General features: G+C 41.5%; 3 protein-coding genes and 1 long non-coding RNA gene across 7 annotated transcripts in view; 2 read left to right on the top strand and 2 right to left on the bottom strand.

Annotated features, from left to right (window-relative positions):
* The window catches only part of LOC113673165 (medium-chain acyl-CoA ligase ACSF2, mitochondrial), a 10,500-nt gene extending 9,438 nt beyond the window's left edge, over nt 1–1,062 (top strand). For all 4 annotated transcript variants that reach the window (XM_089192839.1, XM_089192840.1, XM_089192841.1 and 1 more), the window contains 2 exons: nt 119–187; nt 341–1,062. In XM_089192839.1, coding sequence (XP_089048965.1) covers nt 119–187; nt 341–391 — 120 coding nt within the window. In that variant the 3' untranslated portion in view covers nt 392–1,062. The remainder of the gene's footprint in view (nt 1–118; nt 188–340) is intronic.
* LOC113673158 (medium-chain acyl-CoA ligase ACSF2, mitochondrial) lies at nt 626–16,140 on the bottom strand. The gene is made up of 20 exons (XM_027189525.2): nt 15,879–16,140; nt 15,337–15,508; nt 14,674–14,802; nt 14,296–14,349; nt 14,018–14,136; nt 13,760–13,813; nt 13,338–13,455; nt 12,694–12,786; nt 11,995–12,053; nt 11,543–11,632; nt 11,054–11,145; nt 4,373–4,449; nt 4,150–4,257; nt 3,669–3,817; nt 3,180–3,234; nt 2,789–2,875; nt 2,427–2,479; nt 2,178–2,235; nt 1,409–1,477; nt 626–891 (listed from the first exon to the last, which is right to left on the bottom strand). The coding sequence occupies exons 1-20, from the start codon at nt 16,001–16,003 to the stop codon at nt 832–834; spliced, it is 1,821 nt and encodes a 606-aa protein (XP_027045326.2). The 5' UTR covers nt 16,004–16,140; the 3' UTR covers nt 626–831.
* Nucleotides 4,494–10,484, bottom strand: LOC149034936 (uncharacterized). Its single transcript, XM_089192828.1, has one exon. The coding sequence runs from the start codon at nt 10,253–10,255 to the stop codon at nt 4,775–4,777; it is 5,481 nt and encodes a 1,826-aa protein (XP_089048954.1). The 5' UTR covers nt 10,256–10,484; the 3' UTR covers nt 4,494–4,774.
* LOC149034937 (uncharacterized) lies at nt 15,383–17,480 on the top strand. Its single transcript, XR_016182650.1, has 2 exons — nt 15,383–15,706; nt 16,371–17,480. It is a non-coding gene; the product is annotated as an uncharacterized LOC149034937 (long non-coding RNA).
* Nucleotides 17,481–17,526: the final 46 nt, after the last annotated feature.

The raw sequence follows: 17,526 nt of genomic DNA on the forward strand, positions 1-17,526 counted from the left end.
TTGAAGAAGACTCGTAGTATGCAGTCGAAGTGTTGCTCTTTACATCCGAACTGACTTCATTGTGGAATAAACGATGATGCTTCGTTTCAAATATCTGTTCCCTTTTTTTTTTTTTCAGATCTCTCATTTTAAGATTCCTCGCTATATCAAGTTCATTGATGAATTTCCTCTCACCGTGACGGGAAAGGTAAGGATGCCGGGTACAGAGAAGGGAATACACGGGGAGATACAAAATCATTCAGGGAATTTAAGACGCAGCGGGAGGGGAGTTCGTAGTCATTTTGTCACTAAGAACCTGTTACCCAAACTAATGACAAACTCAAATTTCGCGTTTCCTCAGGTGAAGAAGTTTGTTATGCGAGAGAAAACTAAAGAAGAGCTGAATCTTTAAATCAAGGAGAGATGATTGCAAGAAAAGATTTTAAAGCAACGATCTTCACAATGCGTTGGCTGGACCATATGGGACACTTTGGTGATACTTTCTTGGGCCAATCACGTCTAACTTTATGAAACAATTTCAAAAGATGCTTCCTTGAAGTATAATCATGCGCTGTAAGGATGTGAAATTCTTCATCCTTGTATATATAAATTAAATTACTAAGAGGACGCATATAAATGACAAAGGTTTCTCAGACTTAATTTTAATGAAATCGATGAACTGTGAAAGAATACAATAACGGAGACACACTTTCGTTTGAGGTACGTGTCGAAGAAAAAAGCTCCGTGAAGATATAACTATTAAAATAGATTCTACGTAAAAGTACACGGTTAAAACAGTTCTATTTTTACTACTTTCTTAAAACAAAATTTCTGTATCCTTTTTGCTCAGAATTACGTTGCAATAAATTTGTACTCATTTTTCGCTTGTTCCCTCATGACATATTTCATAACCTAAAGAGAAAAAGTTTATTAGATTGATTAAAGCTCTTCCATATATTTACTGAGGGGGGCACTTTTATTTCGCAGCGTTTTTTCGTGGAACTTAAATAGTGACGTGAACTATCACCAGTAACAATTATAACTGTTATTGTTGTTTTTCAGTAAATGGTTTGAACACAGGAATAAGAGTTGATCGTATGATCTGATGGCCCGGGTGAGAGTAGTCCTGGAAAAAAACTGATGTCGGTTGTGGTGACTAATGTTTCGACAACCGCGGTGGAAGTGGTCAGTAGAGCCTCCGGTGAAGTCATATCAGAGTCTCTGATGACTCTGAAAATGGCTTCCGCTAAGGTTGTCATAACGTCAGCCACTACTATCAGCACCAGTCCTTCTCAGGATTACTCTCACTCGTGCGATCTGACTTCACCATCAGCTGTCGTTCTTTAATGTCGTAGAATACAATTTAAACCAGATTTGACCACCAAAAAGAAAAAAAAAAGCCAAGAAAAATCTCTACCGACTACTTTACCTTTCCAGACGCTGTCATTGGATAATCATCAACGAATTTGATATACCGAGGAACCTTAAAATAAGCAATCTGTTGAACCCAAAATAAGTGGTAAATTAGGGCCTTTCCACACTAGCGATAAAGTTGTTTATTTAGACAAATTTACTGTCATCACCAACATTTTACAAGTACCTTAATTGATGTTTAGGGAAAAAAGGTTAGGTGTGCACTCGAGCCAAGAGGCCCCGCTTCCTGTAACATGAAGCGACTCTTAATTGCTACTCCCCTGTATGGAATGCAAATTCATTGCAGGTTACCCACCCCTCCCCTCTCCCCAGAATTTCGTCAGGGTACCCTGACAATTCGCCAGTACCCATTTCTACTAATGGGTGGAGAGGGGAAATGTGATAGTCATATGTCTTATTCAGGAATACAGCTCAATATCCCGGTCAGGTCGTAAACGCGGAATCCAGCGCACCGACAATTGGGCAGCCGCTAATCTCGTACCCAGATCCTGCCGTGTACCTGTAACTGAAATGTGTAACCGCTTGGCTGAGAAAGGTCTGGGTACGAGACTAGGCAGCCGCGTTTTCCCCCAAAATGATTTTGACAATCATAGAAAAAGTAACTCGACCTCAAAGGAGAAGTAAATTCTACGATGAAAAACCAACTACTCGTCAGTGATTAACAAACAGCATATTGATTCATTCCTGTGACTGAAAATCAATTTTGCTCGCGGATAAGCATTCTCCTAATTTCACAGCCAAGACTGAAAGATGTTGTACGTAACCTGATCCTTGCAGAAATCTTTAACCTCCCCCGCAGACATAGTTTCTCCTGCTCTCAGCCTAAAAGAGGGGGCAAAAATATTTATAATATAATGGAGATTATAAGTTCTGACTGCGGTTTTTACCAGAGTACAGGGCAGGTTTGTGAAGTTTACCTCACTGAGTAAGATTATGAGTAACGCGACCGGTGGGTGCACCATGTAAGCTCTATTCATTTATAGCAAAATGGCCTTTTAATGGAGTTAACTTACTTTATCCAAGCACAGACTTCTTCTCCAAGTCTCTCGTCTGGCACGCTAATAATCTAAACAATTGAAAACCTAATCATAAACTTCGCAAATTATTTAAAGAAAAAGACACCCTGAACATAATTTCTCTCATACACCGTTCCTTAAAAGTCGAAGTATAATGAAATTTTTGTTGCTTTCGAAGATGAGGTAGGCACAAGTTTTAAATCATTCAAGTATGAAACCAATGTGTATGCCGTGCGTCCTTTATTTTACAATTTTAAAAGATCACTTACACAATTTGGATACACTTACATTTACTGCAACCTGAATAAAAAAAAAAATCGGCAAATATTTTGCCCTTTCAGAGATATATGTATCTTTACCTGTGCATCCTGTATTTTAGGATGAGTGTGTAGAAAATATTCAATTTCTGCTGGGTAGACGTTTTCTCCCCCACGCATGATAACATCCTGTGGAAAGATCAAATGGTGTTCAGTAATGCAGGTGCTAAGTAACGAAAAACACTCCAAGAGTTTCTCGATTGAGTAACGTAATCACATCGGCCAATCAGAGCAAGGCAAACTATCCAATGGAGACAATGAGAACTAAAACAAAAACAAGCAAACTGCTTGAAGCGCGGAAAATGTTAGTGAGTCGTGCTTGGTTTTAATTTCGCATCTGATTGGTTGAAAAGTTAGGACATTTTTTCTAGACCAATCACAGAGTGCGGTGGAGTAAAGATTAAAACAGTCTCAAATTATAAATCAAAGTTACCTTCAATCTTCCAACGATCCTCACATATCCACGTTCATCCATTGTTCCCAGATCCCTAAGTAAAATGAGGTTGTTTTTTTAGGAGTGAGGCGTGGACCGGAGACAGCTGAAGCTGTTCGCTTGAAATGCACAATTATCGGTGTGTTCGGTAGAGTGTTAAGTGCTCCCTAAATATATTGGGTTTACTCGTAAAAGAGAGCCCTCCATTGCTCGATACCAGAGAGCAATATGGTGATTCTAGGTACTATTGTCTTCCCCAAGCTAGTGCTTTAGTGTAATCTCGTACCCAGATCGTACCGTGTAACTGTAATTGAACGTGGAAAGTCTGCGTACGAGACTAACTTTAGTGATATCCTCCAGGTTTCGTGACCCACCTATATGAAGCAAGTGGGAAAAGAACGAAGAAATGCCTAATCCCTTTCATGTACATCCTCCTCATTAGAATATATTGTGTTCTTTATGTAGATAGCCTTGTCTCCTTCATCTTACCCACTATGGAACCATCGTGACGGCTCAATAACATCTTCAGTTTCCTCTTCCTCTCCCCAGTAGCCCATCATGACAGAATATCCACGGATGCATATTTCCCCAGGCGTATTTACAGGTACAATGTTTCCTTTGAAGTCCACAATCTTCATCTGTTGAACGGAAAAGGAACATTTTGACCTTACTTAGTTCGTTTTAACAATTCACATAAACTTACATTTGCTTGCTTCAAAATACATAAGAGAATCAACCAGGTTAACGAGCGTTTGAGCTGTTACTTATGAGCCAATAAGACACCATTTTAAAGAGAAGTTTGTCCTGCATATTGCTGAAGATTTTCGAGAAGCAACATTTCATTAAACTGTGTCACACCAGGAGCCATTGTTAGTTGATGGTTGTTCCTGCACAGAAGAAACAAGCGAGACGCATTAAAGTCATCACAGGAGACACTCGCATAAAAAGCCTGTGATTAAGGCTAGATTACCTCTGTGTGCGGGTAAACCTTTCCTTCGGTGGTAACTTTTCTTTCCAAAGGGTCATCGAATGGTGTTTGAGTAACAAGTGGGCCTGTCTCTGTCAAACCATAGGCTACCTAGAATTGAAGGGTTACCACAGTTACGGTAGTGAAAGAGGACACTCACGGGCGCTTGTTCGGGAAGAGGCTCTACGTGGAGGATTTATGGCATGCATGCAAAATGTAAGTTTACCGTCAACTGCTTCAGGTTCAGTTTACTGATAGCTTGTCTCATTACTTCTTCAGGACAAGATGTAGCTCCAAACAGGCCTACAGGTCTGTATAAAACGGATACAACAGGACAACTAAAGATAATAGTAAAGACTGTAAGAATAACAATATACAAGACAGTTTTTCACGCATTCCTAATTCACATTCCTTCGTTGAAGAGTTTTCTTTTTTTTTATTTCAAGAGTTCAAAGTTCAATTCGTGGGGGGTAAGAAACAAACAAAAAATTACGTGACTCTCTCGGTCCAGTTTTCAACACACTCCCCCGCGTTGATTGATATCATCAATCAAAGTTCAGAGTTCAGAGTTCAATTAATCTTACGAACACAAATCATAACATGACAAAGTCAACTTAATAAATCTATCTTAATCAGAATTCACGACAACAACTGGGACATCCTCGTCCCTCACTACTCTAACAGGAACATTTGCCGCTTGGGGCATAGGATTGGCAGCTTCAGTGTCCAACTTCACTTCCAAAGGATAGAGCCTCTGCAATGGGCGTCTCCATTCTGCAGTTGGTGAATTACCAGACTTAACTCTTACTACTGCACTTCGAACTCGACCATCTCGTCCAGGAAGTAATCGTTCGATCTTTCCAAGGCGCCACAGCTGTCTCGGGATCTTATTGTCATGTAGACACACAATATCTCCCACTTGTACTTTACGGAGAGAGTTAGCTCTCTTAGAATAGCGATGGTATTCTCTAAGTTGTGTGAGATATTCTGACCGCCATCGGTTCCAGAAGTGATCCAGAATTCGCTGTAAGAATTTTGCTCTTCTTGTTAGTGTTTCCACGGTTTGGCCAACTTCATCCGACGAGCTCTTTGATGGTACTGACAAAATTCTGCGGCCTACAATCAGGTGTGAAGGTGTTAATGGTTCCTCCATTTCATCGAAGACATATGTCAAGGGTCGTGAGTTCAAGGCCGCTTCGACTTCCACAAGGACAGTAGATAGCTCATCATAGTTTAACCGAGCATTTCGTATACACTTCTTCAAACTCAACTTGACCGATTTTACCAGCCGTTCAAAAAATCCACCCCACCAAGGGGCTGCTTCAACGTTGAACTTCCACTGTGTGCCATCACGCTGACACTGGGCCTGCACTCTTGAATCCTTAAAAGTTTTCCCATTGTCACTGACAATCAAGACGGGAATTCCTCTTCTTCCTTTAAAGCGAGCAAGGGCTCTGATAAAACTCTCTGCACTTAGATTTGGAACAAGTTCAAGATGAACAGCTCGGGTTGCGGCGCACGTGAACAAAGCTATGTAGACCTTATTCATATCTCCCTTCTTTGCAAATACATCCTTGACATATATGGGCCCTGCGAAGTCCACTCCAACACGTGTAAATGCAAACTCATCACTCAATCGAAATTCAGGAAGAGGAGGGGGAGGAGGAACTGTATAGCTTCTCCCCTGTAACTTCTTACAAACAGAACAGTTTCCGATCGCAGTTTTCACAGTTTGCCTCCCTTTCGTCACCCAGAATCTTGATCTTAGTTCTGTGAGTGTATCCCTCACACCATTGTGAAGAACCTTGAAGTGACAGTCATTGATAACCAGGTAGGTGAATCGTGAACATCTTGAAAGGAATATCGGAAAACGAGCATCATATGGAATCGGGGCATTTTTAAGACGACCACCACACCTCAAGATTCCCTTGTCATCCGTGAACAGTGATAACGAGACCTTGACCTGGTCAAAGTTCTTGTCATTGTAGACGGATCTCTGCACCTCCTTGATCCAAAGTTCTCTTGCTTGATTCATCTCTTCTTGCGTTACTTCTCCATCAATCAATTCCTTCTTCCTTTTACTTTGCTTGAGATTAGAAACAAATCGCAAAACATATGCGGTGACTCGCATCAGTCTTTGAAGACTACTGAACTTTTCCAAGGGAATGATGCAATCAAGATTTAGCCGATTTTCTGAAGTCGCCTCTCCAGAGGCAATGTTCACAAGAACTGAACTGTCATGCTGCTTCTTGCTGTTGTTACAGCTTCCCTTCTTCAGTTCTAGGCGAGGATCTGAATCATTACTTGTGACTTCAACAGAGTTCATTTTAAGACTTGGCCACTGCTCCTTCTCAGCCCTAAGAAACTCAGGGCCACCCCACCACAACTGATTGGTGATCAATTTCGAGGTCATTGACCCACGCGAACAGATGTCAGCTGGATTGGATTCCGTGGGGCAATAATTCCACTGAGCTGGCTTTGTAAGTCGACGGATCTCAACCACTCTGTTTTGAATGAATTGCTTGAATTCTCTACTTACACCCCAAATCCACCACAGAGCAATTTGAGAATCTAACCAGCAATGTACAGAATCAACTTTCAATGTTCCGTCAAATGCTGTCAACACCGTATTGACTAATCGGGCCAGAATGAGAGCGCCTACTAACTCCAGTCGAGGTATGGTTTCTCCATTCATCGGGGCAACTCTGGTTTTTGATGACACAAGCTGGGTGAAGACAGTTCCAGTGGCTGTTTCAACGCGTAAGTACACAACTGCTCCATAGGCCTTCTCACTTGCATCCCCAAAACCATGGAGTTGAACACTTTGCAAATCTGCTTTTGACCAACCATGGAAGTAGTGTCTCTTCAGTTGTACCACTCCCACCTTCTTAGCATCTTGAACAAGCTTTAACCACTGTTCATGGATAAATGAATCCACAGGGTCATCCCAACCAACCCTTGTCTTGCAAATAGATTGAAAGATGATCTTCAGTGGAATGATGACTGGACTCAGTAGTCCCAAGGGGTCATACAGCTTGCTTGTTGTACCAAGAATAGCTCTCTTCGTAACCAGACAAGCATTGTCAGTTTCTAGTGAAGAGGTCAGATCCAAGAGCAACAAATCTTTCTCCCTGTCCCAACCAACTCCAAGTACTTTGAGTTTTGATGTGGTGAAGTTCTTCGCTGTCCCAAACAGAGAACTTGAGTAGGTTTCATCTTCCTCTTGAATCGGGTGTTCCTTAACAAAACTGCTTGAAACTTGATGAGGCTGACTTTCAGATTGTCCAATTCTTTCCTGCAGGACTTTGGAGTTGGAGACCCACTTTCGCATATTGAAGCCTCCATTCTTGAAAGACGACTTCAGATTCTCATACATCTCGAGAACTGAATTATCGGAATCATCTCCACTAACAAAGTCATCCACGTACAAACTTTTCAGAGTTCTCTCAGCAAACTCTCTGGGAATGTCAGCAGAAGATAAATGATGACGAATTGTTGCGTTTAATAAGAAGGGACTTGAGGAGACACCAAATGCAACTCTTGCAAATCGATACACTTGGAGTTTCGGGCGACTGCTTGTGATATCGTCAATCCACAGGAAACGAAGATAGTCACGATCTCTTGGGTGAACTGAAACATTTAAGAAGGCTTTCTCAATGTCTCCTATGAGGGCTACCTTGTGAGCCCGGAACCTCAGGAGGACGTCATAAATGAGAGGAGACAGTGGGGGACCAGCATACAGACAGTCATTAAGGCTTGGTGTGTTCCTTCCTGATCGAGCACTGGCATCATAAACAATACGCAGTTTAGTAGTGTCCTTGTCGACACGGATCACTTCATGATGAGGAAGGTAATGTACCTTGCCCACACCATTATTAGTACCTTGCTCCACTGGTTCCACGATTCCCTGTTTCTCCTGATCTCGGATGACGTCATCATAGTGCTCTAACACCTCAGGCTTCAAATTCAGACGCTTCAGCAGTGAAACTAGCCTTGACTTGCACAATGCAAAATTATCTGGAAGCAGCTCATGGTCTTCCTTGAAGGGTAGCTGTACTTGATATCTTCCCTCTGTAAACTCAACTTTGCTCACAAATTTGTCATACAGAGACAAACTGTCATTTCGAATCCCAAGTGATTCATAGTCCCAGAATTTTCCAAGTTCAAAAGCAATTTCATCCCGATTGACAACAATCGCTTCCACTTTCAGAACATGGGTTGCAGTAAGATTCACTGTGTTACCATTGTCATTGTGAGACATAATCATGGTGGGGCCAGAGAGGACATATCCTAGTTTGGTGGCAAGGGCAACAGGCTCCCACGGTGCACCTCTCACTATGGTTCCTTCGACCAATGACCAATAATGATCAGCACCAATGAGAATGCTGATAGGCAGATCTCCTCTACCACACCTGTCGGCTAAAGAGAGGCCGTGCAGATGTTCACAGCTAGACTGAACGAGCTCTGTGGGTTGTTGGGTCAGGGGGCCACATATGACTGGTACCACATAGGCTTGTATGTAGACAATTGCATCACACATGGTTTTGATACCCACTTGAGCAATTTCGCATGTTCGTAATCTGGCATCAGACTCACCAAAGGTTTTAATCAGAAGTGACTCTCTACCAATCACTGGTAACTTCAGTCTGTCTTTAAGGTTCTTAGTTATGTAAGATCTCTGACTGCATGAGTCAAATACCAGGCGAACACTTAGGGAAGAAGTGTCATTATCTGGACGCACAACTTCAGCGGTTGCCGTCTGCAACAACACAGACCCTCTAGACTGATCCACATACATACTGGTAGATACACTGGCCACATTATCTTGATCTTGCCCACCCAGGGTTGATTGAGAACCACCGCAAATTGCTACATGGTGAGCTCCTTGACATTTAAGACATTTCATATGAGCTTGACAGTTACGTGCCAAATGTCCTTGCTTGAGACAAAGGAAACACTTGCCTTTCCTTTTAAGAACTTCCTTTCTAGATTCAGTACTTGTGACAACATTACACTTAGAACTCTGATGGTTTTGATTGCAAAATGAACACCAAACACGAGAAGACTGCTTATCCTTAGAACTGTCAGTGTACAAAGCTGATGTAGAAAGTGGCAACTCACCTCTCTGATTTGAGGATCTGAACTCTTTGTTTTTGACGAGACATTGTTCTCTCAGTTGCAGTTCCTTGTGAAATTCAACCAAAATATCTTTCAGATTCCATGTCTCCGATTCCAGATTGCGAGTGATAGCGATTCGAAATTCCTCCGGTAATTTCTGCATAACTATTGGTGTTAAGAAACAACCATACATCTCGGAAGAGATTTCCATACCTTCTAATCCACGAACATGAGATTCCACTGTGTCGTACAAGCTTCGGAGTTTCTTAACTTCACCAATCGATTCCACCTTGGGGAGTTTGGTGAGTACTTCGATGTGGCTAGAGATCACCATCTGCCGATTTCCGAATCTTTGTTTCAGTAGATCAACCGCCTTTTCGTAGTTAGCACTCGTCAGGGCTAGACCGGCGACCGAACTTTGTGCAGTGCCAGTGAGAAGTGATTTCAGATAGTTGAATTTATCCACGGAAGACAGATTTGGGTTCTCGTGAACCGCAGACTCGAAAGATTCCCAGAAAGGATACCAATGCATGGGATTTCCGTGGAATTTCTTCAGCTCAAGCTTGGGTAACTTTGCATGAGTGAAGGCTTTCGAAACGTGACCTTGAGAAGTTCCCGCGCTTTCGGGAGGAACAGGTTGCACCACGGAGGGGGATTTCTGGCTCTTTCCCTTACTTTCTTGAGCTTCCAAAACAGATTCTAACTCTACAATACACTCCTGAATGGAGCTCATTAGCTCACAGCTCTCACAGACTTCGGTATCAATAACTTCAACGTCATCCACCAGATCCACAATTTCGCGGTCGAGCGATTGAAGCTCCGAATACTTCGTTTCAAGAGCGGTTCGAAGAAATTTCAGCCTTTTCACTTCGACGAGATTACCTTCAGCGATTAACCCTTTAGCATCTTCGATAGTTTTCTCGACAAACTTTCGATGACCGTCGCGAAATTTCCTCAGATTCTTCAATTTCTTCTTCCCCGACTGCGACATGTCACCCACGTGCTTCCAGCTCGCATTCACAACAATTTCATTCAAGACGTTCTTCAGAGCGGTAGAATCCCGGTTTTCGATTCCCGGGTCTCGGCACCAAATGTATAAAACGGATACAACAGGACAACTAAAGATAATAGTAAAGACTGTAAGAATAACAATATACGAGACAGTTTTTCACGCATTCCTAATTCACATTCCTTCGTTGAAGAGTTTTCTTTTTTTTTATTTCAAGAGTTCAAAGTTCAATTCGTGGGGGGTAAGAAACAAACAAAAAATCACGTGACTCTCTCGGTCCAGTTTTCAACAAGGTCAACAAAAACAAAAACTTTGAACATTAGAGATGTTGAACGTTTTTCAAATGCAAAACAGGCAAACGGAACCGGAAGGAGAAAGCGACCGATTTTGCCGCGCTTTGACCTCAACCAATTGTAATCAGTTGGAACTAGATAATACGCCACAGAGAAAAACATCTGTGATAACCTGCCGGGAAAAGAACGTGCAACAGCAGCCTCAGCCTACAGCTTGGTTCTCAGAAGTGCTTTCTCGTTCCATGACCAAGTAGGTTCATGCCACTTGTTATGTACAAAATATAGAAATATAGTTCAATTTTCACGCGCAAATAATTAGACCGTGTTCCTCTTCCTGCAAATAAGGCTCTCTCACCCCACCCTCCTCTCACCCAACCCCCCCTTCCCCGCCTTCGCACTTCACTGACTCCCCCGATTTGGAGTGTGGATGCTGATCCAACACAGGTAACCCCCCTCAGTATGTTCTGTGGAGAAAACTTGAATTTACCTTTTCTTAAGCTCGATAGGTCGTAATTCTTTAATTCAGGGTGAGCAAGAATATCGATTACCATTGGAGGCGTTCCGTACAAAGTGTCACATCTGTAAGACAAACAAACCTCGTGAAAAAGGCGATGCCGTAAGCGCGGATGAAAGTATTTTTTTTCTATTCTCGGCTCCTGACACGAAATTGATCGTGTTCAGAATTCGTTCATTTTCAGCCAGCCAAAGTGCAAGGGGTCTTACAATGTACGTGACTTCTCCTCTCCTTATCGAGAAATAAAAATGATAATTTTAAGTCCTAAAACGACGTAATAAACCCTTAAGAGTTAGTTCGACGTTAGTGAAACTCCCCTCGACTGACAAATCCTGAGAAACGCTACACGTCCTAACAAATGTAAGATGAGGGGCAAAGTTATCCAGAGACAGTGCAAAGGAAAAGGCGGGGGAAAAGTATATAAGTGAACATTAAGATAATGCCAAAAATGATCTTTCCTACTTCTCTTCTTGTACCGCTTTCAGTATGGCAGTACTGTTATATCCACGGGATGGGTAGACAACAGGAACTCCCCAAACTACATTCACCAAACTATAATGTAAAAACAGAAAGATTTAAGCAGACAATCCATTCCCAAATTGCTTTTGTCAGCTATCCTAAAGATCAATCCTCTTATAAAGACGCTTAGGAAATGTTTCTTCGAAAACTGTTGTAAAACAATTGTTTTTATTCACAGTGTAACAAATACACTTGAAAGCTGGGAAACGGAAAGGGGAGAAGAGTGGCCCTGGGAACGAGATTATAACCTCGTTAGGGTGATTGACAAACGCAAACGACTCATGCTGGACCAACTGCGACTTAAGAAGTTTCACGGCTTTAATTTTACGATTTAGCGACACGAGATGGAAGAATATACTTAAACTGATATAGTAGACAAAAGATGGCATTTAAACCTGGTAACCGTGACACCTCCAGAATGGAACAGAGGCCAGGGATTGCAGATTCTTGATGGCTATATGGGCAACATAAGGAAACAGATGTAAGAAGCAAAAGAGATATACAACAATTATCCATAAAATTGTACTCAATAAAAAGCAATAATTAAAGGTCGCCGCATAGGTTAATGAAAATTTTTCAAGTTCAGAAAATTGGAAAATAGCGCCGAAAATCAGAAAAAAAATTTGTTACTAGAAACTTCGGGAGAATGGATATCGGGTATCTGTGAAGCTCAAGAAAATATGCAACCATTTATTGGGAAGTGCGATAAACGTGTGAGGGGTTAGGGGTTTGGGGCTACGGGTAGGGTTAGCAAATGATTGAATAGCGAGCGCAAAAAGTTAGGAACAACATGGTGATTGAATTGCGCGGGTGAACAGGTAACCTGTGGCTGGAAAAAGCAGGAAAACGAGTAATCTGTGCCATGCTAATTAGACTACCGCGTGTACGTGGTAGGAAAATGTAACTAGCGAGTGGAAATCATGAGAAAATATCCTTTAAAAAAACACGACAAGTTGCCTAAGGAGAGGAAGAACCGTAGTCAGGAAAAGACAATAAGATAGACACTCATTCTTGACATAGACCCGAGACGCAAAGACGGTATTTGTACGGGCAAGTTCCCAGTTTAGAGCGGGCAGCATTGTGTCTCATCTCACCTCACTGTAGTTCATGAACTGTCCAATCAGGAACGCGTTGTTCACCAAAGCATGATGGTTCATCGTCACACCCTTGGGACGTCCTGTGGTACCCTGCCAGAAAGACGGAAAGATTGGAGGAGAAGCAAAATCATAAAGAGTTTTTGTTTCCATGCACCATTACGGATAACTGCTAAGCGCGTTTAAGATTTTAAAGAGTTACCTAGCTGTTTTTTAATTGTCTTCCAGTGTGCTGATATTCGAGTATAGACGCCGACATCTTGGAAAAAAACACGGCAACCTGGCCGAACAACCAAAACCACAACTCACAAATTCCAAAATATGCGCTGCTTTAATCATCACAACGCGCAACAATCACTATTTGAGTCAAGAATGCCTTTTTATGAAGCTCCTAATTGTTCAAACAGAAAGCAAAAGATGGAAAAGAGGACAGAGCACGTTTACGGTAAGCTGATTCAATTTTAATCGTCAAGAGCTTTGATTAGGAAACGAGAGTTATGCCATATTACGAGGAAAAAACATTTTATGACCTACACTCGGTACTTCCCTAAGTGGAACTGGTAGTAGCTTGTGATGGTTGGCACAGCCTTTCCAGGTCGATATAAGCTGATAGAGCAATCAGTTCGTATAACTGGTTTTCTTACCGAAGTAAATTGAAGACATGCTGGTTCGTCAAACTGCAGAGTGCTTTTGATATGGTTCACTTGGTTTCTGGCACCTTCGCCTGTTGAGTACAGCAACTCCTCAAATGTTGTAGTTCCTCTAAAGTTTGAAGAAATGAAAGTGAGCAATTATTACATCTGAAACACCTGAGGTCTTCTTAATAGTATCCAGGTCACTTTAGCTACCGGCACGAGTTAGGTCATAGCTCGCAAGGATGGCGCATGAATGCGCAAACGTCCGTGTTTGCGCGTCTGTGTGCGTGACCACACTGATCACGTGATGGGTAGACGTGCTTATAGTCTAGAACACGTGGTTAATAAAGCAGAGCGAGAAATGTAAATTGTGATCTACGGTCATGGTCTAAAAAGCGGCGTCTAAAATTTTAACAGAGCACCGTAAATACCTGAATGATTTTTTGCTTTTGCTTACAACAAAGACATCTTTCAGTTCTGGTAACCTGTTTGAGAATAAAATATGAATTATTACCAACTAAACAAGCGAAAACATTTGCCTCATTTAGCTTCGATACTGCAATCCCCTTCCCCACTCCCCTCGGAAGTCGAATTGAGTCGAGTATGGGCATAATGTTTGAGTGTTGACTGGTAGCAGAGCAGCTCTCGGAGGACTCTCAAATGTATATTAATCTCTTATTTTTGATTACCTCTCAGACTGAAGTTCTCCAGGTTTTGCGTGCGGCAGTTCAGGTATCAATCTTGTCATTGTATCGTAAAAATTCTCTGTTCTGAATTCGTCCACCATTACCACAGCTTTACATCCTGCCTTAAAATAGAAGAACATCACATTTTTTTAAACAACATTATTCGGTCGGTCGGTTTATCACATTTTAGACCTTACCAGATAAGGTTGAGTTCTGAACGCCTAGAAATTAACTGAGAGGATTACAAAATCGCTGCGAAAATCAATTCTGACGTCACATACCTTTCTCAGTACATACTCTGTCTCGGGTCCTTGATATGCTGTATTTAAACAAACCTATAGATGGGAGAAAATTCAAGCCATGAAAAAATCGTATTTTTCTCATCTTAAAACGATCCTGATGACGCAAGGAAAAAATACTTCGACTTCAAAGGATAGCTGGGCAAAGTCTAGCGAAAACGTTGTTACTCTTTCCAGACCTCTGCCGTTTTCACTAGCTCGCTTTATGTCTCCCTCTATCAGGCCCCCACTTGGTGAGAACCCGGCGTAAACTATAACCTTTTAACAATTGTATCCTTAACGAAATTTCTGTTATTAATAAATCGTGTAATCATAGGGATCTTAATAGATATTTGCGATGTTTATTGCTTATTTACATACCAATATAAGCCCAATTTGAGCTGCCGCAAGCTGTGTTATCAGCCATTCCCTAATGTTAGGTGCCCAGATCCCTAACCGGTCACCTTTTGTCAGTCCTCTTGAAATAAGCCCCTCGGCAAGTTGATCAACCTATAATATTTGTCAAGTTGACAACCGTTACCAAAGATTGATGTAACCTTTATGAAAGTGTTCAAACTCCTGATGCAGGAATTCCAGGGTTGCAAGAGCCGACAGGATCTCGTTGGGAAACTCAGCCGAAAACCCGAGGGATAAGGTGGAAATTCTGGCGGGACCTTGGGAAGGAATCCAGCCAGAAGCCTGACGGGTATTCCTGAGGAAATCCTCAGGCAGACTCCGTAGGAAGCCAGTAAAATGTCCCCTGGGAAGCCAGTGGGAATCCCGAGAGGTATCATGGGTATCTTATAGGTGATGTTTTATGTGAAAATAATATCGCGAACGAAGTGTTTCGACCCGACTGGTGGCCGATCATTTTTCAAAATGTTGTAAAACGATTAGGCTGCAGTTTTGTCGGAGATGTTTCGCGAAGGACGTAAGGTAACCGAAATTTTCGGTTTTTTACCTGTAACTAGAGAGATCGCTGCTACAAGTACAATTAACACTTGATTGTCGCAAGAGTAAAAGATCTGTCGTTCAATATCATACCTCTTGTTGGAATTGTGAAAACGTTGCTCTGTCTCCATCTTCACAGAAAACATATGCCTCCCTATCCGGGAACTTCTCTACAGTCTTGTCAAACATTTGGCCAATAGTGTTCCCCAGGAGGGGTTGGAGAGACGTACCATGATAGTAACTTTGCGTAAGCTTCTTGTTTGTGCTGAAAACAACTTTGAATTATTAGAACTTCAATCAAGCGATACAACCTACTGGGGTAACAAGACCGTTTGCTCTGGGCCACCTCTGAGAGCGGTTTCCTTCATAACCATTTTTGATCGTGATCATGGGGATTTCTAACGGGTCACGCGCCGCTAGTTAATCAAAGTGTGAGCGACAGCAGATTTACGTTGAGGATGTGGTGAGTGGTATCCGTTGAAAATAAACTTTCATGAGTTGAATGCATTCACCAGCCGTTTTGGGAGTTGCATGTATTTGTAGTAAAGATTTAGATTTAGATTGAGACTACCTTGGTTGAACGGATGGAAAAAGCTAGGGGCCAAAACCTAACAAATGTTTGCATGTTAACATACCTTCTCCTTGAATCAAAATCACGAACGTCTCTTACTGCATTCTGAGTTTGGCATGATTTGGTAGAAACAAACCTTTTCAGATAGGCTCTAAAATATGCCGCTGGTTTTGTATTCTTTAACCACATAACAAGGACTTTTGGAGTCGCAAAGGAAAGGCCAAAGAAAGCGTTGGCAAATTCGTGAACAGAGTCTTCAATCAAAACAAATATCTGCTTCAGTCGAATGCTAACATTACGTGACAAATCTTGTTTCTAAATGTCACGTAATTTGCAAATCGAGTGGCATGGCAACCTATGCCGGAAGTGCTATTAGAAAGGAAGTCAAAACCAGCACAAAGTTGACGCAGGCTATCGACTGGGGGACCTAGAAAAAGAAGTCTCCCTCTTCTTTCAATCTAACACGAAGGCTCACATTTTTCAGTCTGGTATAGACGACATAAATTTCATGGTAGCCTTTGATCACCTGTTCCCTTTTTTCTTTTTTTTTTTTCAGTAGGAAAAGAGGCAGCGGGCAGAGAGAAGGAAATGAGGAGAAAAGATGAATTTTTCCCTATAATTTACGAAAGGTTGCCCTTGTTCAGTAAAGGAGCCCGCGAGCCTTCCCAAGGCGCCCCCGATATATCTTGAGGGAGAGCGATGATCTTACAAAGACGGAACATGAGAAAGCGGCGTAATCAAGCCAACTTCTCCGTCAGCGAAACCGACTGCTACCTTCATTAACATTTCTCCTGCCTTTACTAAATTCTAACTTACATGACTTATTTTATTAGAGAGTCTGTCATTTATGACGTTCTATAACCACTTGATAATTGCGAATTCTATTTTTGTTTTCGATTTCTTTAGCACCGAACGATAGCAATGAAATAATAAATAATAGTAACAATGATAATGATGAAACACAAACTGAATTAGGAGGTTTCAATGTGTAGATTTGAGGATCTAAATTTTTCATAAATATCACGCTCATGCTACTATCACACAAGCAAATTAATTCCACGTTTGTCTTTTTTTTTTTTTTTGTGACGTCTTAAATATCGCCGATCACTCTTCTTGTTTTCGCCTTTGTTACTTGATAGCTTGTAACTTTAGGCTGACAAACGAAATTAATGTGCACTCTTTGGGGTATTACCCAAGACTGCGTTCAGAAAAATATTTAAAAATTCTCTCATAAACATAGTGTCTTTAGGTAAGTATACAGCATTTTGATTCGTGAATAAACAATTCGTTTGTGAGGAGTTACTAAAATCTTCGCATTTTGCATTTTTCATGGCATTTATTTGATCTTTGCCTCTAGCGTCAGAGGCATTTTCAATTATTCATGACATTCCTGGTGTTGGAAATTACCACGCAAACTAAATATTAATGTCTTTCTGAAACCTTTTTTCTCTGAGATTTTCTCATAGCAATAATTACACCTTCAGAGGAGTCGAAACAAACGGAAGGAGAGATATTACAAAAAAAAATCGATAGACTGCGGAAAAATGAATCATTTATCTCAAATTTAGATTGAAGCTCTCGAATGCGAATATAAAAAACTGTATTGTCTGGTAACAGTCGCATGTTGCGAGTTTTACTCTTTATTAAAACTGAAAATAATTGAGAAGAGACGCTGTAGCTTCACTGGTGCCTTGTTTGGTTTCAACATGCTT

Source organism: Pocillopora damicornis, chromosome 13 (genome assembly GCF_964200805.1).
Source record: "Pocillopora damicornis chromosome 13, jaPocDami1.2, whole genome shotgun sequence".
NCBI classification, from domain to species: domain Eukaryota; kingdom Metazoa; phylum Cnidaria; class Anthozoa; order Scleractinia; family Pocilloporidae; genus Pocillopora; species Pocillopora damicornis.

Bases quoted from the DNA above. Each gene is read 5' to 3' on its own strand.
- LOC149034936 (XM_089192828.1), bottom strand. From the start codon at position 10,255: ATGTCGCAGTCGGGGAAGAAGAAATTGAAGAATCTGAGGAAATTTCGC.
- LOC113673158 (XM_027189525.2), bottom strand. From the start codon at position 16,003: ATGTGGTTAAAGAATACAAAACCAGCGGCATATTTTAGAGCCTATCTG. The intron at 4,258-4,372 runs GTAAACTTACAT...CTTCAATTCTAG, and splicing joins TGAACCTGAAGCAGTTGACG to GTAGCCTATGGTTTGACAGA. The intron at 1,478-2,177 runs GTTACGTACAAC...TGGGTTCAACAG, and splicing joins AAGATTTCTGCAAGGATCAG to ATTGCTTATTTTAAGGTTCC.